The sequence below is a fragment of the Poecile atricapillus genome, chromosome 25 (genome assembly GCF_030490865.1).
Source record: "Poecile atricapillus isolate bPoeAtr1 chromosome 25, bPoeAtr1.hap1, whole genome shotgun sequence".
In the NCBI taxonomy this organism is placed as follows: domain Eukaryota; kingdom Metazoa; phylum Chordata; class Aves; order Passeriformes; family Paridae; genus Poecile; species Poecile atricapillus.
In genome coordinates, this window is record NC_081273.1 from 4788343 (window position 1) to 4812766 (window position 24424).

The window sequence follows — 24424 nt, forward strand, 5'->3', positions numbered from 1 at the left end:
TGGAACCCCCTCACGTCTTCCCTGCCTGTGGAGAGATGAATTCCAGGACTGTGGATGTGAAACAAGCCCAAAAGTGCAGCAGAGCTCTCCCCATCCCCAGCTGGGATTCCAGGGCAGGAGCCACAGAGCTCGGATTTCTCGGAGCTGCTGAGATTTTGAATCATTTATTTACAGCAAGGCAGTAAAGGGAATATATAAAATAACATTTAAATAGGCAAAACACGAAGAGCATCATTAGGAAAGTGTAATAGAGCTCAGATTACCAATTATAATAAAGTAATAAAGAAATCTCTCAAGGAGCTTCACGTACATAATGCAGACAGGGAAGGAGAAAAAAAAAAATAAAAGGAAAAACGTTCAAGTTTTCAGGAATAAACCTGATTTGTTTTCTGTTTTGCTGTTGTTAATTCATTTATTTTTGCCAGCTTGTCTGTCAGGAATCATCACCTTCCAGGGAAGTTAAAGACAGGAATGTCACTAATGCCAGGGATTCAGGGAGAATCAGAAATCACCAAACTTTCAGCACAGATGTTCCCTGTTCAAAAATTCACAGGTTCCCTCAACAGCCAACGTTTAATTTCACTTCTCTTTTACATTTCTGGGTCCATCCCAGTGGAGGGAAAAAGATCCAGCAGAAAAATGGGGATGCAAGTCAATATTTGCAAGGTGCTGAGGTGAATTATCACATGGAAGGGCTGAACAACAACAGTTCCCGACCTTCAAAGCAAATTCCCTTTTAAAAATAACAATAAATTAAGAGGATCAATTAATTAATTTAACTGAATAACGGTTCTGGTTGGATTTAAAAGGACAAAGAACCCAAAGAAGGATTTGGGGTTGAAAGCAGAACTGCCTGCTGAGGTTGAATTGTCTCAGAGCCTCTGCTGAGCCTGTGGCAGCTCCTCTGAACCTCCCCAGTGCTCACTGAATTGATTTCCATGACCAGGGCAAGCAGAAATTCCTTAAAAAGGGTAAAAATTCCCTTTTTTGTCTCACCTGGCAGCTGCAGGAGCACCCAGGAGGGCAGGACACAGCAAGGCTTCAGTTCCTGCAGGGAATGTCCTGAAGGATCAGCTCAGCTTGGAGCAAGTGGGGCATTTCTTTTCCTGTAGTTGGTGCTCTGTCAATTAATCAATTCATTAATTAATAATTCATTAACTCTGAGCAGCAAAAAACACAATCAAGGTGCTTCAATCTCTGCAAAAGTTCATCATCCCCAAGGAAAATTTCCTTTGCCATCGTTTCTCCTTCGAACCCGCCAGGAAATTCCAGCCAAACCACCCCAAAAAATCCACCAGACAAAGCTCATTTTCCTTTAAGCTTATTTAATGATATTTGAAACGCTTAAATTTTCTATTTCCCAGGTCCTGAAAACAGATTTCTTTTTTTTTTTTTTCTTTTTTTAAGTGACCAATATTTAATTCCAGAAACATACAACCCGATCAGCTAAGTCATAAAAGAGCTATTTTACAAACATACATCTGGATAATTAGAACAATAAAGTCTTTTTAGACATTCAAACATGATCAGTAAAAATACAGGATTATTAATAAAGATTTTTGTGTATTTTTTTTTTTAAGAATACTTCCAGATTTTTTTTTCTTCTCTTTAAAGTAAATCTCTGTTAAGAGTACATGATTGTATGTTGTACAAAGAAAATAAAAATATTCTAGTATGAAGAGAGCTCCACAAGACTTAATTCAAAATAAAACAGCAGTGTTTTGGCTGCAGTATCCCTTTTGCAGTACATCTGCTTGTCAGTTGGCACCTTTGGGGAAGGGGAGGGAATCCAGGGATTTCTCTGGGGAACAGGGGGAAAATACTGGATACAGGAGAACAAAATCTAATAGCAGGGAGGTAAAAACCCAAAAATCCAGTTTTAGAACACTGGGACAGGCCAAGTGCTGTCAGAGCTCCTGGGCTTTGCACTCCTCATCCTTGGACCTCCCTACACACCAGGGGTGCTCAGGAATCTCCTGCAGGAGAAGGGAATTCCCACCCCAGAACAATTCCATCTGAGCTTTTGGCTCATCCATGTGACAGCAGAAGGGAAATGACCTCTCAGAAGATGTTCTTAAATCCCAGCCTTGTTCCCAAAACAAGAAATCCTCGTTCTTCTATTTGGGGAAGGGGGGGGGAAAAAAATAATTTTGGGATGAGGGGCTGGGACAAAAAAAACTCCAGAGAACTGTTTGGATAAGGGAATGCCCAACCCAGCACCAACCAGGGGGAAATTAAAATGAAAATTTCAGTTTAAAATAAGGGGAATCTTATGGCTTAAAGGAGGAAAAAAGGGTGGGAATCTTGAATAGTGCATTTGAGCTCCTTCCTCCAGCCCCAGGTCTGTGGTGCAGCAGATGTGCCAGGGAGGAAAAAGGAACTCCCTGTCCCTCCAGGTGAAAGGATCCCTGTCCCACATCACCTCCCTGCTTGTGAGGATGATCCAGAGCTGAAAGCACAGCCAGGACAGAGCCCATAAAACTGGGGTCAGGCGAGCTGGGCTTCAACACTCCCGAAAATCGGTCACTCCCTGCCCTGCCAGCAGCTCCAGAGGCTCCTCTGCCATCCCCAGCCCCGCAATGAGTGAGGATTCTGCCCTGATCCACCCTGGAGGTGCCAGGGACACGGCTGCCCCTCACCCTGGGGTCACCCCGAGGCAGAATTAAGGGATTTGAGGCTGAAATCCACTCCAGCAGGCAAAAACGTGAATTCACAAACACGCTGCACTCCCAGCTTCTCCCTGCTGCCACAACCAGCAGAGGTGAAACCAGGAACCACCAGAGACCTTGGAATTCTGGAGACCCACCGAGGATTTGGTGTTCAACCACGAGCAAAGAGCAGGAAACAGCCAGGTCTCCCCAAGCCCCACCTCTGCTGCTGTTCCAGAACCTTCTTCTAAAGCCAGACTCAGCTCCCTCCCTTCTGGAGCTCAGGGGTGATTTCCTGCCAAGCATGGAAGCCTCTGGGAAGCTTCTGGATCACTGAGGTCACAGAAACTGCTCCTGTTTTTGGAGTGGGAGGAGGAACAAGGGCTCCAGCACCAGGTCTGGCTGTTGCCCAGTTCCCTTCCTGGCAGCATTCCGGGCTGGGGGGTTTCTCAGAGGGAAATTTGGATGTATTTTGTATATTATTTGTTTATAACCCAGGGGGTTGTGGGGCTGAGGTGAGGAGGGGAGAGCCCATCCACGAGGATGAAGGGCTGGGTTAATACTGACAATAATCCCACACAACAGGACGGGCCTTGGCACATCCCAAAAAACCAGGGAGCTCCTGGCAGCCTGCAGGAGGAGCTTTGGCTGGTGCTGGCAGTGGGGATGCTCTTACAACAACAGGAATTCCTCCCTACCCTCCCTGGCTCCAACTTCCACTCCAAAATCACCTCTGCTCCCTCTCCTCCTCTCTGGACTCATCCCCCACAGGTTTCTGGGGGAGGAAGAAGAGCTGGGAATTTTCTGATGAGGGTCTGAGGTGATTTCCTGCCAGCAGCTAAAGGAAAAGCTCTCGGTTTGGAGGAGCAGGAGGATCCTGGAGCTGAGCAAAGGCAGAGTGCTCTGGCTCCCCATGGCAGGTGCAGGGTGCTCAGACTCAGGAACAGGGTGTGCTCCTCACACAGCTCACAGGAGCAGCCTGGTGACACTGGGGACAGCCTGAACCACCCCCAGCCAAGCAGTGAAAATTCATCATCACCCTCAAATGTGACACACAAAACCCCAGGAAAATGAGGAGATGCCCAAAGGCCAGGGAAGGGCAGTGCATGGATCCAGAACTCCTTGCTGTCAGATCCATCTTGGTGAAATCCAGCGTGGGGGGGATGGATAATGAATGGAAATGGGCAGTGCTACCCAGTGCTACCCCAATTCCCATCCTGTTCCCAAATCCTGGCAGGAATTCCAGCAGCAAACCCCACCAGGACAGGCCTGAGGAAGTGCCCAAGAGCTGCTTCAGCCTTCTGGGGTTGCCAATCTCCGTTCGGGCGAGAACACATTGGCACGAGTGATTTAAAACAAAAAAGAAAAGAGAAAAATCCAACAGAAACCAACCCCACCCCAAAAAACCAGCCCCAAACCCCACCCCGAGCCCTCAGCAAGACATACTTCAGGTACTAAAACTTACTGGCCCTATAATCAGCAGTACCTGTGGCTAACTCCATGGCAGCCCTTTTTCATTCAGTAGTGAATCGGGGGCAGAGCTGCCCCACATCTTTGAAACACTTCTGGGTTTGCATTTTTTCTCTATTTTTTTTTTTCCTCTTTTTTTCATTTTTGATCCAGAGAAGAGTTACAAAAGTGCTGCAGGTCCAAGTTATTTTTATCACTTTACAAAGGAGACAATGATCAAAGCCAACAAAGTCAAGAAAAAAAAAAAACAAAACAAAATTAAACCTCTTTCTCCTCTCCCAGCAAAGGAATGGGAAAGGGGAAAAGGAAAATTTGCCCATCTCAAGTGCCTGGCTGTTTAGTGCATGGAGAATTCCTGTTCCACACATGGTGACATGAGCAATTCCCATGCAGTTGGTTGGATACAGACAAATTCCAGCCATAAATTCCATCCTAACACCTTCATGAGTAGCTCTTGGTAGTCTGAGTGCCAGCAGGGAGTGCAGAGTCCAGTCCAGTGAGGAAACACCTGCACACAGGTCCCCCCCTGTCCCCTCACCAGGCAGGGTGGGCCAGAACTGTCACTACCCAAAAACAGAAACAAAAAAAAAAAAAAAAAAAAAAGGCAGATTAAAAAATTAAAATGTGCTTTTGATACACGGAATGAAGTCAAATAAATACATTGATTTTTTTTTTTCTTTTAAATGTCTAAATACATTTTTTTTTTTTATATCCTACACCCAAAGCTCTGTACATTTGGTTTGGTTTATTTTTTTTTTTTCTGTTCTGAAAAAAAAAAAAAAATTAATTTCTGGTAGCAAGGAGAGGAGCAGAATAGAATAGACTCCCTCACTGACAAGATAGTGCAGATGCCCCACAGGAAAAGCACCCCATGCCCATTTTGCTAGAGAATGGTTCTTGTTTGGATGCTCCAAACCCTCATCCCAGAGTCCACAGGGGAGACAGCGGGTGCTGTGTCCTGATTCTCTTCATCCAATCTTCAGCCACTCCTGGAAACACGACTAGCTTTTGTCTGAGGGGGGGAAAAGGGGGAAAAAAGAAAAGGAAAAATGGTGGTGAGAGAGAGGGATGAGTGTGTGGCATTCTGAGCATTCCTACAGGCAGGGAGCGTTCAGGGAGAGCTGCACACACATTTCACCTCCAAACCTCTGCCAGGTCAGCAACTCCATCTGCAGGGGGCCCAAACCAGAGCCCCAGAGGGGAGCAGAGCCAGGCTCAGCAGTCAGGAACCTCCCTGAGGGAATTCCCATGGCTCTGGAGGAGAAGCTTCACCCTGGGATGGCGTGGGGCAGCTGGGGGAGGCAGCTCAGAACCTTCCAGAGGCAGAACAAGCTCGGCTGAGCCTCCAGGGATGGAGCTGACCTTTCCTGCAGAGCTGCTCAAGGAGCTGAAACCTTTTCTGGGTGTGTGAGAAAGGCCAGCTGGACCTCTGGTGCCTCAGGATTTCAGCTTTTCTATTTCTCATCCATTTGTACTCCTGCCATTCCTCAGTGTGTGACTCCAAACTCCACACACACTGGGAGCTGCTGCTTCCCCACTTTGGGCAGACACAACAATTCCTCTCCAGGCCTGGCAATCAAGGACACCTCACTGCCTCAGGCCCCCAGAGATGGAAACAGAAGGGAGTTGGGGGCAGCAAACCTGGGGGAAATTCCTTCATTCCCTGAAGCTGGAATTGGGAGATGAACCCCCAATGTGCAAATGAACAAACTTAGAAAAGTGTGAAACCCATGGGTGAGTTTTATCTACCCTAAATGCACCTGAGGGCCCTTTAATAAATAGAACTGCTTTTTATTCTCTGAACTTTGTCTGGATTCTGTTTTTGGGTATCCCAAAAGGCATCACCTTGAACACTGGGCTTTGTGCTCTGGGTTTGGGGGGTCCCAGCTGCTCCTACCTGAGTGCTCTCCTGTGGAGGCTGAGCCAGCCAGCCCCTGGCGCCGCAGAACGCTGTAATCCTCCTCAACCTCCTGCAAAACAGCAACAACAGCCCCAAAACTCAACTGCCTCTCCATTTACCAAGCAAAAAAAAGAGGGGTTCAAACAGGAAAAGAGAAGTTTCAGTACTGCAAACACCCAGGTTGGAGTGAGCCCCCCTCAACTCCTTTATCAGCAGCTTTATTTGCATGCAATATTCTGATTTCAGTGGAATTAAAGGCTGGCTACTGCAATATTCTGATTTCAGTGGAATTAAAGGCTGGCTACTGGATGTTTCATACATCAAACCTTCTACAGTTGTTCTATAAAGAGAATCCCCGTCCCTCACTTGGAGCTATTCCAAAAATCATTTGCAATATACAGAGCCTGAAAACCTCGATACTGGTCTGACATCCTTGGTGCAGCTCAGCACCATGAGAGATTTCACAGAATTACCAAGGCTGGAAAAGACCTTTGAGATCTTCCAGCCCAAACTATGCCCTAAGACCACTCTGTCACCAAGTGCCACATCCAGTCTGTCCCCAGTCACCTCCAGGGACAGGGACTCCAACCCTCCCTGGTCTCTGTGAAGAACTCTGTGAAGAATTTCTCCCTAATCTTTGTCAGGAATCCACATTCCTCAGGCCTGAGTGTCCTGTTGAAAACTCCACTTTTGCAGGATTGTCCTGTCCCTCAGAAACTTCTCCAGATCAAAATCAAAGCAATCAAAAGCCCTCCAACTCCAGCAGAACTGTCGGCCCGCTGTGATCCACAACTCAACACACACACAACAGCAAGAAAAGCAAAATATTCTGCTTTAAAGGCTTCCAGGAGTAAGAGCCAGAGATAAAGAGAAATGTGGCTGTGTTCCTGCCCATCAAAACTGTTTTAAAGCTTTTTCTCTAACCCAAAACTTAAGGGGTATTGAAACGGTCAAACGCTCAGGTGACAATCAAACCTTCTACATGCAGCAGGAATAATAAAAATACCAATAAAAACATCAAAAAGCAACACACCTTTAGCTTCCCCAGGGCATCCTCGATGTTCTGGATGTACTGCATGAGCTGCACTCGGATCTCCAGCGGGAGCTGAGGGCTGCCCAGGAAGGGGCAGGGCTCCTCCAGCCCTGCCCAGCGCGAGCCCAGCAGCTCCTCGGGGAACGGGGAGCTGCCCCCGTCTGACTGGGTGTCCCTTGGGGACAGGGGCTGCTGCTGGGGACAGTCCAGGGGGGGCTGGCTGTGGGAGGTGCACTGCAGGACCAGGGCTGACACCTCCTCGTCCGTGGAGCTCTCCTGCACTGTTCCGTATCCGTCGAGGATCAGATAATTTCCTGCGGAGACAACGGGGTTTGACTCCGCCATCCCCAAGAAGCTCCAGGGATGAGGGTGGGGGGAGTTTAAGCAGATTTTCAGGGATAGAAGTGGGGATGTCCCTGAGAAAAAAAAATCATTTGTGACAACTCTAAAGATTAGTGGTGATAGCAGACTCAGCCGGTTCTGAAGAGGTTCAGAGATCAGGGATGGTTTTTACACTGTACATTAAACCAAAAACATAATTAAATGGACAGGACCTGGACTCAATGATCCTCCTGGCTCCTCTCCAGCTCAGGATATTCTCTGAGCTCATCACCTCCCCTCCTGCTTGCCCAGAACCTGTTTCTATCAGATCTGAAAATCCTGCTCTTGCACTAATGGCACCTGGCAAATCCAGCTGCTGGATTCCCCAACTCCACTCCCCAGTCCTGGCACTGAGGATGCTTTTAGAGGGGTGAGGTTTCAAACAGAGCTTGCTGATATGATAAAGGACAAAGCAATTACAGACAGAAAATGCTTTCACAACCTGCACCCAGCAAAAGGAGTCTATTTAATGATTTTCTCTATAATACTCCTGCAAACCCAGCACAGGGGACTCAGAATTGACTAAAAACAGATCAATCTCATTTTGATGTCCCCGTACAGTTAAAAAAGTAAACAGTGGAAGAGGTGACAAATAAATTAGATGCTTCAAGTTGTTGGCTCAGTTTTAATAATTTAAAACGTCTGAGTGAGAAAAATTATTTGCAGTATGTAGTTGGAAAGCAGCATTGGGGCAGTCACAAATTGGCTTATCCACATGGATATAATCCAATTTTTAAATAAGAGCATATTTATGGATAAGAGACTCCTGTGGGGCTGTTAAGTGTTGAATTCACCTGACAAGCAGCTGCTTTATGTGCAAAATGCACATGAGATAAACCTCAGCTCCTGTGCCGAGTTTGGTGTGCTCAGGTAGCTGGCAAATAGTCCATGTGCAGCAATAACAATAAAAATAATTTAAAAATGAACTTTTAAGAGATTCAGAGCGTGGTAAGGTTACAGGAGACTATGACAGTGTAAAATTAAAGTCCTGAGTTTTTTTCCTGAAGCTCCATCAGGAAAAGGGCTTTGCCTCCAGGGAAAACCTTTTCCCTACAGGTCCCTGAGGGCAGCAGAGAGATGCAGTGGCCCAGGAGAGCCAGAATGGAGGGCTTGGCTTGTGCCTGGTGCCTCTGCAGCTCCCACAGTCACAGGGGTGTCCCCCAGCACTGCAGATCCTCCCCCACCACAGTGGGAACTCCTCAGGTCCCTGCTGGCACAGGGCTGAGATGCTGAGAGCTGGGAGCTGACTGTCCTGTCCCAGAGCAGCAGAAGGTGAAGCGTTGAATGCACCTGGCCGGGCCCAGCACGCCGGGCTCACCTGAGATCCGAATTTGCACCTCCTCGTCCTCCTTCCTGTCCAGCAGCTCGCTCTCGGCCGGGTTCTCGTCGCTGTGAGCTTCCCGGGCATCGAAGAAATGCTCCCCGCTCTCCTCAGCCCCCAGCCCCTCCAGCTCCGAGCTGGAGCCCTCCAGGTTCGTGCTGTCCATGGGCAAAGCGCCCCTGGCCGCGGGCTCTGCCAGCCGCAGGCCGTCCCCCGGGGCCGGGCCCTCCGCTGCAGTCCGGGGGCCGTGCCCAGCCGCGGGCTCTCCAGTTCTGCCAGCGCTCCCGTCCTCTCCAGGCTGCTGGAATTTGCTGTCACAGGGCTGCAGCTCGTTCCCACTCTCTGTCTGCCCTTCCTGGGACACGGTCCTGAACCTGGGCAAGCGCTGTCTGTCCTCCAGGCTCCCCTTCTCAGCCAGGCCGAGCTGCTGCACCAAGAGCTGCCTCAGCAGCCCCACTGCAAGGACAGGCAAGGTTCAGGAAAAAACTCCGGAATGAGAGGCACAGGACCCGGACTCAACGATCCTTCTGGCTCCCCTCCAGCTCAGGGTATTCTCTGAGCTCATCACCTCCCTTCCTGCTTGCCCAAAACCTCTGTTTCTATGATAATGTCTGGAAATGCTGCTCTGGCACTAATGGCACCTGACAAATCCAGAGCACAGAAGGGACTGAAGCAGACACAAAGGTCACCCTCTGACAGAGGTGTGACTCCTCTCCTTGCTCTTGGTGGGAAAAACAGGGATAAAAATAAATGTATTAAAGGCTCCAGCCTCACTCCCATTTTACCTTATGATATGTCAGGACAAGTTGCATCTCCTTGGAGAAAACCAAAGAAATTGTCTCCAGAAATTACCCTGAGTGCCTGGGTTTTACCCTGCACAGGAGCTCACAGCTGTGGTTACAGCAGGGGATTCCCACCTCAAGGAAATTTGGGAATATTCCACTCAGGTTTGAAATGACAGAGCCAAAAAAAAAAAAAAAAAAAAAAAATCTAAGAAACATGTTCCCTAAAATTCGATGCAAATTTATGCCTGGTTGAACTTCAACCCACATTCCTTTAGTTCCCAAATTATCCCAACCAAACACTTCATAATAGGGACATATTGTTCCAAACAAAAACGTGCTCCTGTCAAGAGCCTCAGATTGTTCCTCCTCACCACAAAATGCTCCTGCAACACCCAAAAAAAGCTGTGATGTCACACAGCAGAACTGTCACTCAGCTCAGGCTCTTGTCACAACGTTGGAGAGCTGCTCTTTTAACTCTCAACACTCAGGAGATGCTATAGGGTCACTAAAACTGTCCTTACACACCCCCAGACTGAGATTATTTTAGCTGTGGTCTCTTAAAACAAGCCCCAAGAATATCTGTCCAATATTCAGAACTAGGAAAGAACTTTAAATCCTCTAAGAAGGAGAATAAATGGATTTAAAGATGCAAGATAACTCTGAGACTGCAGAGAGCTGTCATTGCTTGGACAGAGGCAACTGGGGCCAAGGATGTGAGAGTTCTGCATTTTGGTAAAAGCAAATATTCCACAGACTCTTCCCTCCAAGCACAACTGAGGGACTTTGTGTCCCTTCCAGAGTTGCCAAGGAGAGATCTGTGGATTAATGAACTCATTCAAATTTTAGGGAGTTATATTTAGGAGTTGCACTGCCAGAGCTGATCCAGCAGGTTGCAGAGCCCTGCATTCCCCCTCTGAAAGGAGAGCAGAGGAAGCGATAAAAAAACCTGAAAAACAATTTCAAACACTGATCTGTCCAGCAGCAAAACCTCTCAACACACACAAGTGCTGATCTCAGACCCAACCACCTCCCAAGTACTCAGAAAATTTGAGCCTGGGCTTTGGATGTGAGTGAGCTTAACAATTTGCAGGATTTTACAAAAAGAAAAAGGTAAATGTTATTCTGCAACCCAAGCAAGTTCTCCAGTTCTGCCCCAGTGCTATGGAGTAAATCCAGGGCTCACTGCCTTGTCTCTAAAAACTGCTGACCAGCAATGGCACTGTGCATTAAGTTCTGCAATATAATTTTGCCATCAAGGCACTCCACGGACGGTAAAAATTCGTTATGGCCCTGATTTGATCCACAAAACCCCAGAAAAAAGAGGAGATGCCCAAAGCCCAGGGAAGGGGCAGTGCATGGATTCAGAACCCCTCGCTGCCAGATCCACCTGGTGTGAAATCCAGCCCAGGGGGAGCGGATGGGCTGGATTTCTGCAAACAGAAATGGGCTGTTTGAAGGAATTCCACCCCAAATCCCCACCCCAGGGGCGCTGCCCGTGGCTACTCACAGTTCCTCAGGGCATCCCGTGCCCACTGCCCCTCTGGGGCTGAGCTGCTGGCCGGGTGTTCATAGCAGGCAGAGGAGTCCTTCAGTGCCAGCTCTGCCTGCTGCACCTTCTCAAACTGTCCCTCAGCCCCCAGCAGCCCTTCCACCTTGGCCTTGTCAGACATGATGGGTGAAGAGGACTGAGGGTTCAGTATTAAGGGAGACTCCAGGCCCAAATCTTTATCTGGAGGACAGAAAACAAAAATTCAGGTGAAACAACGGTGATAAAACTGCAGAAAACTCCACTCTGGGAAACAATAAGATTCTTGTGCATGGCTTTGGTAAAAGGCCAGCTCTTTCCAGGGTTAAAAAACAGACTCTCCCAGCAGTTCATAAATCAGATGGAAATAGTAAAAAGTGCATTTCCAAGAGGCTCAGCATCATTTCTCTGAATGACTTGTAAAGAAATCATCCCTTTCCAGAAGAATCTCAAAGCTGCCCTAGGATCCCCACCCCTCAGGAATATGGCTGGGCACATCTGCACTCCGTGGAGCAAATCTCCTGCTCCCACTTCCCTGAATCCCTGCTTTACCTGGACTTTGCAGGCTGCTGGCAGGAATGTCATGCTGCTCTTTGAGCTTCTGCTGCTCCTCTTCTTCACGCTCATCTCTGCAGGGAGGGAAGAACAAACACATCCTTTCAGTCACGTTGATCTGCAGGAGAATCCATGCTTTGGAGGGCAATTTTTGAGCAGGAAAAGGTGTGCTGGATGAAGAAAAACCAGCTTTTCTTCTTCCTGCAGCTCTGACTTACTCTCCAGGGCCTGACTGAGGCAGTGGGATCACTCTTCTGCTGCTCCCCATCTTCACAGTTCCTGCCATCTGAGCTATAAGGTCCTGCCAGCTGCAGCAGAAACAGCAAATAAAACCATGCAGCAAGTGAAACAGAATGAGCATTCCTCTATTTAATCCTCTTAAATCCAGTTGGTATTATTACTGCTTTTCTTACCAAAAGAAATGGCTTTTTTTTTAATGTTCTGTTACATTCAGTCCCCCCCAGGAACACCCTGAAATCACCACAGCATAAAGCTCAGCTCACCTGGATGCTCTTCAGCAGACAGAAATGATAGACAGGACCTTATCACTTGTCAAATCAAGCAGTTAATTGATATATAAATACATAAAAAAACACAATTTCACACATCACTGAAGTGTAATACGTGCAACAACAATCATGTACCCCACAGGCTCATCTATCCCTGCATAATCTTGAGGAGAAAAGAGTTTCTCCCAATAAAGCTTTTAGCCATGGAATCCAATTCCTGCAGAGGGGTGTTTATGATGCCAGAATGTAAATCTGCAAAGATCTCTGGTGCTGCATGAAGATGCAGGATTATTTCTGTGTCTGATCCAGCAGTCAGGCCCAAAACCCCAGAATTTTAAGGATAAACAAAAGCATTTTGGAGATCAGGAAAGGGTCTGGAGTGAATCAGTTGGGAGGGACCATCTGTGGATGCTTCCTACGGAGGCCACCAGGTTTCCAGCTAAGTTTGGAGAAGGAACTCAGGGAATTCATGGGGGAAAGGTCTCTCAGGTCCAACAAAGCCAGCAGCAGCTGGAATTGACCCCAGGACTTACACATTCTTCTCGGAGACAGTCTGTGCCACCAGCTCGTAGATGTGAGCCCCCGTCGCCGACATGGAGATGACGAAGAAAGCTTTGTTATCTGCACCAACACAGGGAAGGGAGGACTCAAACAGGTGCCAGGTCCCACAGAGCTTCCCAAAATTTCCACCAACAAGCCAAAACCCCAGCCCAAAGCAAGGAAAAAGTCCATGAGATGACTCTCTAACACTAATAGAGAAACACTGACCTTGTCCTATCAAAGAAATGTGCCCTCAAAGGGAAGAAACCCATTTTGAAAAAGCTTCATTTCTCCTTTTTTCCCTTCTAATAATTTCCAGAGTGCTTTTCCTCTAACACAATCAGAGCACTTTCATTTAGAAGTCTATTTAAAACTTGAGCAATGCCTATTACCGATGCAAAGAAGTTAAACAGCTCATCCATACTAAGCACGATGTTGGACAACCAAGAATTAAGCCTACGCAGTTTTCCATGTTCTGCTCTGAAAATCCACACAAAATCATCTTCCTTAACTGAGCTAATCTTTATTTTTGGCTTCTCTTTCTGCTTTCTCAGTGGGCTGCACTGACCTGTGGCCACCTGGCGAACCAGCACAGTGTTGAGTTTGATGATGGGGCTGAAGGTGTGTTTGCTGTCAGCTGTGGATGCCAGGATCTTGCTGTGGCACTTCAGCACCAGTTTGTCATCTTGTTTCTGCAGCAGCACCAGGATGTCCTCCAGCAGCAGAGTGTACAGATCTGCCCAGAGCGCAAAAAAAAGCCCAGAATGAGTTAAAAGATTCCCATCAGAAAGCAGAAAGCTGCATTTCTGATTACTCATGCAGAGGCAGCAATCAGTGCTGAGCCATTCCAGGCAAAGCCTGCAAATCTTCCTCGTGAAAACTCCAACAGAACGCTACAGATGGAATTGGATCAGCCCATGACTGACTGCTGTGTCCCTGCGTGGCCCTAACGATACTCCAGCACATTTCAGAATTGACAAGAATAATTTAATCAGCTCAGAGAAGCACACAGGCATTATTAGAGGTGGCAGTAAGAAGCATAATTGGGAGCTGCAGCAGAGCTTTTCCCTCCTCTCCTTCCCAGCAAATTCACCAGGGGAGTGAGGGCACGGGCCAGACTCACCGATGGTTTTGTCACGATTCACTTTCCAGGTCAGGGGTCCTTCATGGAGCATTTTCCTTTTTGTTAGATCCAGGTTCTGTCACAAGGAGAAAGAAAAAAAAGATGAAATTTCTACGGAAGCAAGTCATGATAAAACACAGGAATGCCAGAGGGACTCCAGTTTGGAGCCAAGCAGCTAAACCCAGGCTGGGAAAAGAAACACAGAGCAGGGAACCCAGAATCTTGTCAGAGAGGCTGTTCATCACTTTTCCACTCCTCTCTTCCACATGCCAAGTGCCACAGGCTGGGGAATTCTCCCACCAAGCTCCTGGGGCATTAGGATGTCACCTGTTTCCTAGGAGGAGCTTTTCCAATACCCCGTTCTCAGTTCAAGCATTAGGACTGATTAATGCTGCAGCACTCCATTTGCAAGTCAAGTGTGCCTACAAATTATTTACAAATCATCCCCATGATCTGACAGGATTTGTAATGTCAATGGATTCTTCAGGCACTTCAGTGCTTGTGACATTTAGATCTGCAGGCAAGCAGAAGTGACAATTTTCACAATTCACCCATTCCAAGTCTCAGAGTCTACAATCAATGACAGCGAGATTTCGGAGCTGCCAGGAAGTTCCTCCCCTCCTCACTGAACACTTGCAAGTTTATTTGGGGAAGGATGCATGACATAGTTTCATAGAAAATAATTTTATTTTTTTTTGCTTCACACTGACTTTGAGGGAGATGGGGAAGCAACCAGCAGGTAACCAGCTTCCAACAAAACTGCTGGGATCTACAGGAGCCATGAAACAGAGTCTTTTTAATACCTGACTTCAGGTTTTACTTGGCTGTGTGGATCTCCCACGTTTTTGCACAAGCTCTCCTTTTAAAGCCAATTCCACTGTTACACCTCAGGGCTCTCCAAGGCCTCCCCAGTTCCAGCAGCACCACTAAGACATGCACTCACATGAGATAAATATCCACAATAATCTCATTACCCATCAGGTATCTCCTCTGGGACACAGTGCTTGAGCTTACAGGCCATAAAGGTTTGTTGCACTGAGCTGACAAGCTCCACCAGCACCATGATGTGCAGAACTGGGCTGTTAGAGCCACAGCCATCTTCAGGAAGGTGGAAAAACTCACATTTCCGACACTAATTGTTTTCATTTCCATACAGAAATATTTATCTCCAAGGAGCACTTGATTGTGCATCAGAAGAGGCACAAACTCAATGATGGGGCTGCAAACTCAATTCCCACAGGGCTGGTTTTAATGCAGTCACTCACCCTGAACTCATCCATCATGGGATCCTCCGACTGCTTCAAGTAGGAGAGGTCGAGTCGCCGCTGATAATCCTCCAGATGCTGCAGGAAATGCAAGGAAATGGTCACTTGGAGCAGCACAACTCCCCAGAGTGCAGGTTCACTGCTGGCCCCAGCCCTGCATGTTCACTCTGCCCCTCTCACCTGCTTGTTCTCTGACTCTTTGACAGCCTGGTTCACGTGGTTGAGGATCTGGCGACAGTGATCTGCCGCTTTCTTGACCTTCTCCTTCTCCTCAGGCAGCTCTGCAAGAATAAAACAGACTGGGACAGTGCTTCCCAGCACAGGTTTGACCAGTCAGCCCTCCAGGGCAGCCTGCTGACCTCAAACCACACAAAGAGGAGTTAAACTCACACAGAAGTCTATCAGCAAAAGTGCTGCACTGCAAAAGTGGTAAAAAAATGAGATTTGTGGCAGGAGAAAATTCACTGTGACCTGCAGATCATTACACATCATACAATTGTTACTCTTCCCTTTTTTAGGGCTTTGTGACAACTATTCACAATAATCTGAGAAACCTAAAATCCTTACTAAGAGTACAGGCACAGGTGAACCCATCAATTCTCACCAGCACCAGCAGCCACACTGAGAATTCAGTTAACAGGAACATAAACCAGTACATCAAAGATAATGGAGTATCACATGCTTTCCTAATTGGGATTAGAGGGAACTTGTAGCTGCAGTCTATTTTTATGAGTAATGAAATTACTCTGCAGCAGGTATCACATAGTAAAGCTGGAAAGGCATTTTCTGCTATTATTTATCACATTTTTACCTGTTGTGCTCAAAGTATCTTTCAGTGTAACACATCCTAATTAAACCCCACCCTCTGCAAGAGCATGAGGACACTGTGCTGCTTTAGAGGTTTGACAGATCCACTTATTTCACACTGAATTTCCTTTTTATTTTCCTAAGGAGGAACAAACACTGGGTTTTTCATTATTATTATTTTTTACACCTCCTGTGCAGAAAGCAGCAGTGAGGTAGCAATGAGAACAGAGACACAAAAATTAAAGTGTTATTTAACACATTTACCTAAAAAACCCTGCTGGGGTGGGTGCCCAAACCCCAGTGGAAAGGCTTTACCTGTGTATTTAGCAATGTTATCCAGCAGAAGGGGGTATTTAGTCAACCTCTGCATCTCCGTGGGGATGATATCCTTCAGCTGCAGCCGCCGGCACAGGGGGTTGCTCTCAGCATCCTAAATTCCAACAGCACAATATCTGCATTTGTCATTTTTATTAAGGCCATAATTACCTGAATGCACAACATCTATTCATCACTTAAACATCTATTACTTCACTTTCCAGTAATTAAATACAAGACAAGAGATGCCAAGATCCATCACCCAGACAACACATCCCCTCTCCATCTGCAATTACCCAGAGGAAAAGCTCATCACAGCAGCAGTGCCTTCCTCCCCTCATTACTCCCCATGGGCATGGAACCATCCCCCATCAATCTCAGTCAGCAGCACCCAGGGAACACGGCAGCAAAACACGGGACATTTGTCAAGGTAATCTTCCCAGAGCTCCTCCCAGCCTGTGCTCACAGGGATTGTGTTCTCCTGCAAATGCCACATGGACCCAAACCCTGCTCCTGGCAGGCAGAGCAGCTGTGCAGCATCTGTCACCTGGCCCTGGCACACTGAGCACTCTGCCCCACACACAACTTGGCATCTCCTGCCTGGGACAGCGTGTGCTGCCCTGCATCCCACCAGGACACTCTGTGCTCCCCAGAACTGAAGCTCCTCCCTCCAGAAACCATCAGGAGAGATAAACACAGCGCTGGAAATGATCCCCAGCTGAAGGCAGCGTTAGGCATGATGTCATTAATTACTGTCATTAATTATCAGAACTTTATCTAGGAGGATTCATTGGGCTGTGATGAGGCAACTCCGAGCCTGTGGCAGACTCACCTGCACGAAGGTCTGGAAGCGTGAGTCCTTCTTCTGGCGGGACTTGATGACCTCGAGAGCGAAGGGCTGGTTGCTGCAGAAGGTGGCAGTGGCAAGTTTCAGCTTCTCCTCTGCTGCTCCACTAAACTGTGCCAGAAAGCCAAAAAAGCCAAGTTTAGATAGGCTGGAGCTCAGCAGGAGCTGCCCTCAGCAGGCAGAGCTATGACTGGGCTCACCACTCATATTATTAGGGAATAAAGGAGTTATTGACAAAATTGAGGAGTGATTTCTGCCCTGGTTTAAGGCTTTGTCCTCCCAGAGACCTTTACATCTCCAGCTCTTCTGTTCTCCTGAATCCAGCCTTCCCACGTCACAGAATCCCAGACTGGTTTGGGTTGAAAGGGATTTTAAAGCTCATCCCCATCATGGGTAGGGACACCTTCCATATCCCAAAACATCCTTGAACACTTCCAGGGATGGGGCAGCCAAACCTTTCCATAAAGATTTCAAAAGTGAAGCCTGAAACAGCACTATAAACTCCAAATTGTACATTCTAAGATTAGAAATCAGTATTTTTAACCATCCTTTAACTGCACCACAGGCAACACCAGGCTCACATTTCAGTGTTACTGAAATAAATCGTGCCACTACGTTTTCCAAAATCCCACTCTCACCTTTATGTACCCAAAAGTACCTTTCTGTTCTACCCACACATCCTAAGGAAATTATTCCTGTGCCTTAAATGACTCTTATCTCCAGTCAGATGAAAATCCTCAGAGTTTTTCCTGCTTTCCTTCCCCCTCATCCTCCAGCTCTGTTTTGGCTCCACAACTCCCAGCCCCTTCAGTTCCCATTGCTGGGAATTATCTCCTCAAACCTCTGCCTCTATTGGTCATTCTATGACACATTATTTTCAAACAGAAGAAACATTAAAGGAATTTTACCCAGGAGAGCAAATCTTCCCCAATTTGGCCAATGACAGAAGTCTCGTTCCTCTTTCGGACAGATTTCATCTGATCATTCAGTGCAACTTAAAAACAAGATAAAAAAAGGTAAATTTTATTAATAGTGGCCAAATTGCTGGCTTAATTTTCAGCATTTAACATAAAAGCTATTCTAGGAGAAGACTAGATTTGAAATCATTTTAATTAGCTGATAAACAATATCCTGCAACTTAATAAGTTTAGAATATCTAGTAAAATGTGATGTACCTCCTTTGCACTTGTGTCTCACCTGGCTCCAAATGACCCCTAAGAACCATTCCAAACTTATCTTTGCTGAGGCTCAATATAATTTTTCTATAAACAGGAATAATTCAGAAGCCAGAAAACCACACAAGTGATTATTCAGTGGCTGAAATTCCTATTGGGAGCAAAAACAACGAGGAAGGGCCACGGCCTCCAGAAACAATTATAAATCAACCTTGAGAAATCTGTTTTCTGCTCTCCTCAAGGGCAGTTGTACCACCTCAAACGCTGGCCCATAAACCTCACTGCTCCTTTTATCCAGCATCAATCAACACAGATAAGGAAAAGGAACACTGGACACATGATTCTTTATCAAAATATCTTTGTCAATCACAAATGGAACAAGTGTGAGCAAAAGCAAGCCCAGGGCACTGTCCTGACGAGTTCTGCTCTATCTCAAGGGTTGGGCGAAGCTGCCTCGTGTTCCAGGGTCCTTTTGCTTCCATTTTTCAGCCACTGGAAGCCAGAATTCCAGCATCCAGCTGCTCCTACCATGCAGCCCAAGGATATCCTCGAGGTTGGAGAAGATTTTCCGCTTGTCACTGGAGCTGAGGATGCCCTCCCTGGTGACCCTCTGGTAGAAGACGTTGTGCAGGACCTTCAGCGTGCGCACGTGGGCTCGCTCTGTGTAGAACAGCTCTGGGGAGACAGGGAAAGCAGGATGGCAGCTGTGGAGCCAGAAATCAGCTCACAACAGGTCCCTGAGCAGCATTTCCCTCCCTGGTCCATATTCCAGGCTCTGCTGCAACTCCATGTTTGGATTGTTGGTAAAATTCCATCGTTTACCCCAAACCGAGCGAGCTCTGAGCTCACAAATCCACGCGGAGTTCTGCAGGAGCTGCAGCTCAGATGTGAACTTTGGGAGTAGCATTTCCATCACCTGCTCTCCAAAAAGCCAAGCTTTTCTTGCTTGCTTTTATAGAATGTATTAAAAACTGGCCTTTCAGTGCCTGAACATTGTTTAATAACCACTTGATATTGTTTATTTCTCCTCTAAGGACTGGATCAATCTCACCTCAGGCTATTTCCCAGTAACAAGCACAGCTTTCACACCTAAGAACTCTTCAAACCAAAAGTTTTCCACTACCACTACTTCACAAAATCAGTGAAGAAAAACCTAATTGCAAATTTTAAGAACTTCAAAGCTCCAGGGGAAGGTTTAAACTCTGAGCTTGGCCAGGTAGGAAAGAACCTCACCATTTATCACTTCTTGACGCTTGATTTCGTAGGGTTTGAGCCCCATCAGCACCTCCCTGCTCACGAGCTGCTGCCAGTTGGGAGGGTCCATGTCCATGTCGAAGTCATAGAGCTCATCCTCACTCTGCACATCTGCAAAGCCAACACTGTCCATCCTGATGGGAGGAGGAAAAATGTGAGATAACTCCCATTCCAGGGAAAAGCTGAGTACATAAATCAGCTTTATGAATACACTGCCCCTGCCAGCTGGAGGCTTTTTGATGCCTGAACCTCTGGGCATTCTCTAATTTTGCCCTTTACAGACTGCCTGCCTGTTCTGACTGTTTTCATAACCCTCCTTTTAGTGACACAGATCAAATCATTTGCAGTCAGCTATCAAGGCAGTGAAAAGGGCAGGTTACAGTTTCTTGCCTCTGTCTATCTGCAGGTACAGAACCAACAGCAACATAGATTGAAAAGGAAAATAGGGATATCTCTACTCCCTAACTCACCTCCCATCCATTCTAATCAGTGGATACAGCAATCATTCCACTTCACTCACAGATCAAAGGGGTTTTTTTTGCATATGACTCACTCCACCTGCCCTATAAATGGCTGCCAATGTCTGATTTCATGTGTTCTTAAAGAAAAAAGATCATGCAGACAACTCTGCTGGCTCAGAACAATAAGCACTGCTGCATTCTGCTTCATAACCTCTCGAAATCCAAACAAATTCAGTCAAGCTCAAACATTTCTAAGCACACTCACTTGCGAAAAGGTTTTGGTGTTCCCATGTCAACCATCCTGCGAGGAAGGAAAGAAATCATTAGGGAAGCTTGTGCCTGAATTTCTCCCTGCTCAGACACTCAGCATAACTCCAAAATGGTGGTCTGAGCTCCAAAGCAAAGAATTTTGTCCCCTCTCCTGACAGTTTTCTATCAGAGCAGAGCCACAGACTGAAGTTTCCTAATTCTACCAACAATATTTAACACAAACCACGTCACTGTAATTTTATGTACTAAATTTCAACAGCCACTGTCACACTGACAAAGGAGTCTCTACAATGATCCTTTCCAAGATTTCCTGACCCTGTCTCAAGGCTCCCCCAAGCACCCAGAGTTACCTCTCAGATTCTCCCTCCTCCTCCTGCAGGTTTTCCAAAGGAGATGGGAACTCAAAGGTGTTGTTGGGCGTGCGGGGGGTGCCATCCATGGAGTCACTGGCAGGTGGGGCTTCCCCAGGCTGCTTCAAACCTGGACACAGAATAAATGTGAAAGGTGAGGAACCAAATTAGAGAATGTTAGAGAACTTCCCAGCCTCTCCAGAGCCTCTTGATTCCAGCTCCAGAGCTGGAGGAACTCGATTCCCAGCCTGGTGAGGACAAATCTCATCGACAAAAGCTTCAGGTGACACAGGCTGGCACCTGCTGGGTTTTTCCTGTTGGATGATCCAATGCCACAGTGGCAGAACCCACTAACAACCACTCACTGCTGCTCGTGGCCACATTCCCTGATTAAGAAAAGCTGATTAAGGCGAGGAAGAGCAGCTCTAATGACACCAAAACATTTCCTAACTGGCCTGGCTCTGTTGCATCAGCGCTCTGCACATCCTGTCCACAGCACAAAGCTTTAACCATCCCTCATTCCACCCTACCTGTGTCACCATCCTTGCTGCCCTCTGGGGAGGCAAAGGGTCCCATTGCCAGGGGGGACATGGGGTTGGCAGGGGGGTAAGGGGCGTCTGTGCCATCGCTGGAGGAGCCGCTCTGCCGCAGCTTGCTGGACTCGGGGGGCTCTGGGCTCACGGAAGAGGCCGTGGGGGAGTGCTTGGGGTGCCTGGGCTTCTGCATCTCCATGGCCCTGCCAACTGAAGAAAGAGAACAAAAACAATCAGCACACCGCTGGAACTTCTTCACATCGCTGGACTGACTTTTTCAGGGCTGAGAGAGGCAGCATTTCAGGGCCAAAAACAGGTTTGTGCGGCTTCAAAACTGGATTTTGGCAACAAAAAGTTTAAGATCACTCAATCTTACCCCAAAATGCCTCAATCCTACCCCAAAATGCCTCAATCCCAGCACAAAACTTGATTCCACAGCCCCTCCGGGGATGAGACAGGGTTGGAAGGAAACTGGGAGAAGTGGGGTCCAAATTCGGAGGAGTGGGATTGGGTGAGGCAGGATGGCTGGGATGAGGTTTAGGAAGGGGGAGATGGGGGAAATAGGGATTCCTGGCAGGAATATTTAAAGGCAGCAGGGATTTCCTGTGGCTTCCAGGCCAGCAGGGCACAGGGGTCTCCTGGGCTGACATACTTGCACTGCTGTCATGTCGGCTCGGTCTCCTCGGGGGGCCCAGAATGTTGGGGAAGCCTCTCCTCTTTCCTTTCTCCTCTCCTTCTTTCTCCTTCTTGATGCTTTGCTGCAGGGTAAAGAAAAGCAAACTCATCTCCCACTGCTTCAAAATCCAGCTGTTCACTGAGATTTTAATTAATTCTTTCAAGCTGCAGAAGGGAGAGGACACAAACCTTCAGAAAGGTTTCACACTGTTTCACCTTTTCGCAGTCGGTGCAGAACTGCTTGAAACTCTCTCAATATTTCAAAGGAAGCTGAAATGCTGATGAGAATAAGTAGCTACTGTGACCAGATACACCCCCATGCTGTGGGAGACAAGGGATCACACCCACAGGGAAGAAGTTTTGGTGGAAATATTCATTATATAACTGGAAAAGTGGGGGTGGCAAGGAGAAGAGCTCTCCTGCATGGCAAACCAGGAGGGTTTAGACAAGTTTCTCCAGAAAAAAATGAAGTAAACAAGGCAACAGCTTTAATGAGACCCTCCTGTGGTTCAAGGTTGTGTTCTATGAAACACTCCTCACCCAAAGTTTTAATAACTGCGAAAACAAGGTGAATTCAGGAGTTGAGATAAAGGAAATAATTCCAGTTATTTCCAATTCACGCATCTGCCAACAGATGCAGAACCCAATTTCAGCTCTTAGGTTTGCTGTGCAGCTCAGCAATCCCAGATCCTCTTGGAACAGCAGAAAATCACAACTATTTTTTATATTTTTCCTGCAAAATCGGGGTTTGAATTGCACCCAAATGCTCTGTGGCCACACCAGCATTACCTTGATTTTTGGCAGGAAACCAATCCGGCCCCGCTTCTGCTCCAGGTTCCGAGGCTCTTTGACTTTGACTCCCAGGTGTTTCATGTAGGTGAGGATCACATATTGCATGGTGGAGCTGCCAAACACAGCGAGAGGAAAAGTGAGGTTTAAGAGAAATAAATATATTGAGTCAATAAACTTAAGGTCGAGCGCCAAGGTTCTATTGTTCGTTTTTAAATTAAAGTAAGTGATGAAATAAATTCCCACAGGTAATGGGAAGGCTCAGCCAACATCAGAATTTATCCTTTTATAAATGATGAGGTAAATAAAGAGAGAATAGATGGATGGTGAGGTTCTGGCACAGGTGCCCAAAGAAGCTGTGGCTGCCCCTGGATCCCTGGAAATGTCCAAGGCCACCCTGGGATAGTGGAAGGTGCCCCTGTCTGTGGCAGGGGGTGGAATTAAATCATCTTTAAGGTCCCTTCCAAACCAAATCTGTCCATGACAAAAGGCACAGAAGCCCAGGAAGTGAAAATACAATTTTGAGAATTACACAGAAGGTCCTAAAATTCTGCACTAAAACCATATTTGATGTCACATTATAGCTTTGAGTTATGGTAAAAATAAGCAGCAGTAAAAGGTTACTGCAAAAAGCGGAGGGAAAGCTGCTCAGATAAAAACTGAACAGGACAATTCACACACAGAAAATAAATGTTAGAGCAGATTGAAGCAGTTACAAAACAGAAATAAACACAAACTCTCAGTGACAGTAATTTTTAAGATGTGAAACACAGGCAACAAACATCAGCGAAGAAGAGGCTCTGAATTCCAATGATTTATGGCAGGGGATTCAGGAGATGAGTGCTGGAGAACAGCCGGGAGAGGGCTGTCTTGCTCTATCAGCACAACACAGCCCGAGCTCCACAACTCCCATTACCTCTTGTCTTCTTCCAGAGGCTGAGATGTCATCCTAAAAACCAGAAAAGGTTTCAAAATGAAACTCAAAACCCAATTAACACCCGGCCCCATCCACCCAGAGCATCAGTAGCTGTGTTGAAGTGTCCTTTAGAATGTTCAGCAGTCCCAGCAAGGGGAAAAAATCAAAAATCAAAAATGAAGGTTTAGCTGTGGAAATTGGATTCAGCCCGCAATGAAAAGGAGAAAATGGGTTGAGGAGCTGCTGTTTCTACAGGAAAAGGGCTCTGATCTAATAATGCACAAGCTGACAATGGCAGCATGCCCTGCACTGTTCCACAGCAGCCACAACCACCTTCACTTCCCCCCTGCCCTCTCCTGGCTCTCATCACCCCACCAAACACTCCCGGGCAGGAACCCAAACACAGCCAAATTCCATCCCCAACCCCTCCACACCCAAGGCAGCACCTTGATGATAGTTTTTTCTTTGTCACCCCACCTTCCTCTTGGCTGTCACTTACAGAACCTCCTCGATTTTGGCGATGATCTGCTCGGCACAGCTCCTCTCCTTCTCCACGGCGTTGCGGTCGCGCAGCCGCTCTGCATCCAGCCTGGTCAGCTCCCCCTCGGCCAGGGTCAGCCCCATGCTCCGCTTCTGCCTGCAAAAGGGCACAGGAAGCATCAGCTGCAGCTGGAGATGGCACTCAGGGTGTGCCACACAGTCCACAGAAGGGCTTTTGGGATGTTGGAGTTGAGAGGTTTCCAGGTGTGGAATAGTTCCTTACGGAGCTCTTAGGACTCCACAAGAAAAAGCAAATTAATTATCAACTTCTACTCCGTGCCCGTGACAGCTCTGTAAAGGGGATTATTCCCTGCCCAAAGGGGAGAGGAAAGGAAAATAGGGAAAGGGAAAAAAAATATAAATATAAGCTGATCATAAACACAATCAGCAAGAGGGATTTATATAATAACACCTATGAAAACAGACATTTCCTCACT

At 47.0% G+C, this 24424-nt stretch overlaps 1 protein-coding gene across 2 annotated transcripts in view; it reads right to left on the minus strand.

The window, feature by feature from the left end:
• Positions 1-1397: 1397 nt before the first annotated feature.
• The window catches only part of ARHGEF12 (Rho guanine nucleotide exchange factor 12), a 76916-nt gene continuing 53889 nt past the window's right edge, over positions 1398-24424 (minus strand). For both annotated transcript variants that reach the window (XM_058857043.1, XM_058857045.1), the window contains exons 18-41: positions 23947-24084; positions 23448-23480; positions 22532-22646; positions 21720-21825; positions 21065-21277; positions 20535-20664; positions 20180-20215; positions 19433-19587; positions 18728-18874; positions 17933-18018; positions 17010-17135; positions 16178-16292; positions 15236-15336; positions 15056-15133; positions 13791-13866; positions 13236-13403; positions 12661-12748; positions 11837-11926; positions 11616-11692; positions 11046-11267; positions 8751-9209; positions 7052-7365; positions 6016-6088; positions 1398-5130 (exon numbers count right to left, since the gene is read on the minus strand). In XM_058857043.1, coding sequence (XP_058713026.1) covers positions 5120-5130; positions 6016-6088; positions 7052-7365; positions 8751-9209; positions 11046-11267; positions 11616-11692; positions 11837-11926; positions 12661-12748; positions 13236-13403; positions 13791-13866; positions 15056-15133; positions 15236-15336; positions 16178-16292; positions 17010-17135; positions 17933-18018; positions 18728-18874; positions 19433-19587; positions 20180-20215; positions 20535-20664; positions 21065-21277; positions 21720-21825; positions 22532-22646; positions 23448-23480; positions 23947-24084 — 3157 coding nt within the window. In that variant the 3' untranslated portion in view covers positions 1398-5119. The remainder of the gene's footprint in view (positions 5131-6015; positions 6089-7051; positions 7366-8750; positions 9210-11045; positions 11268-11615; positions 11693-11836; positions 11927-12660; positions 12749-13235; positions 13404-13790; positions 13867-15055; positions 15134-15235; positions 15337-16177; positions 16293-17009; positions 17136-17932; positions 18019-18727; positions 18875-19432; positions 19588-20179; positions 20216-20534; positions 20665-21064; positions 21278-21719; positions 21826-22531; positions 22647-23447; positions 23481-23946; positions 24085-24424) is intronic.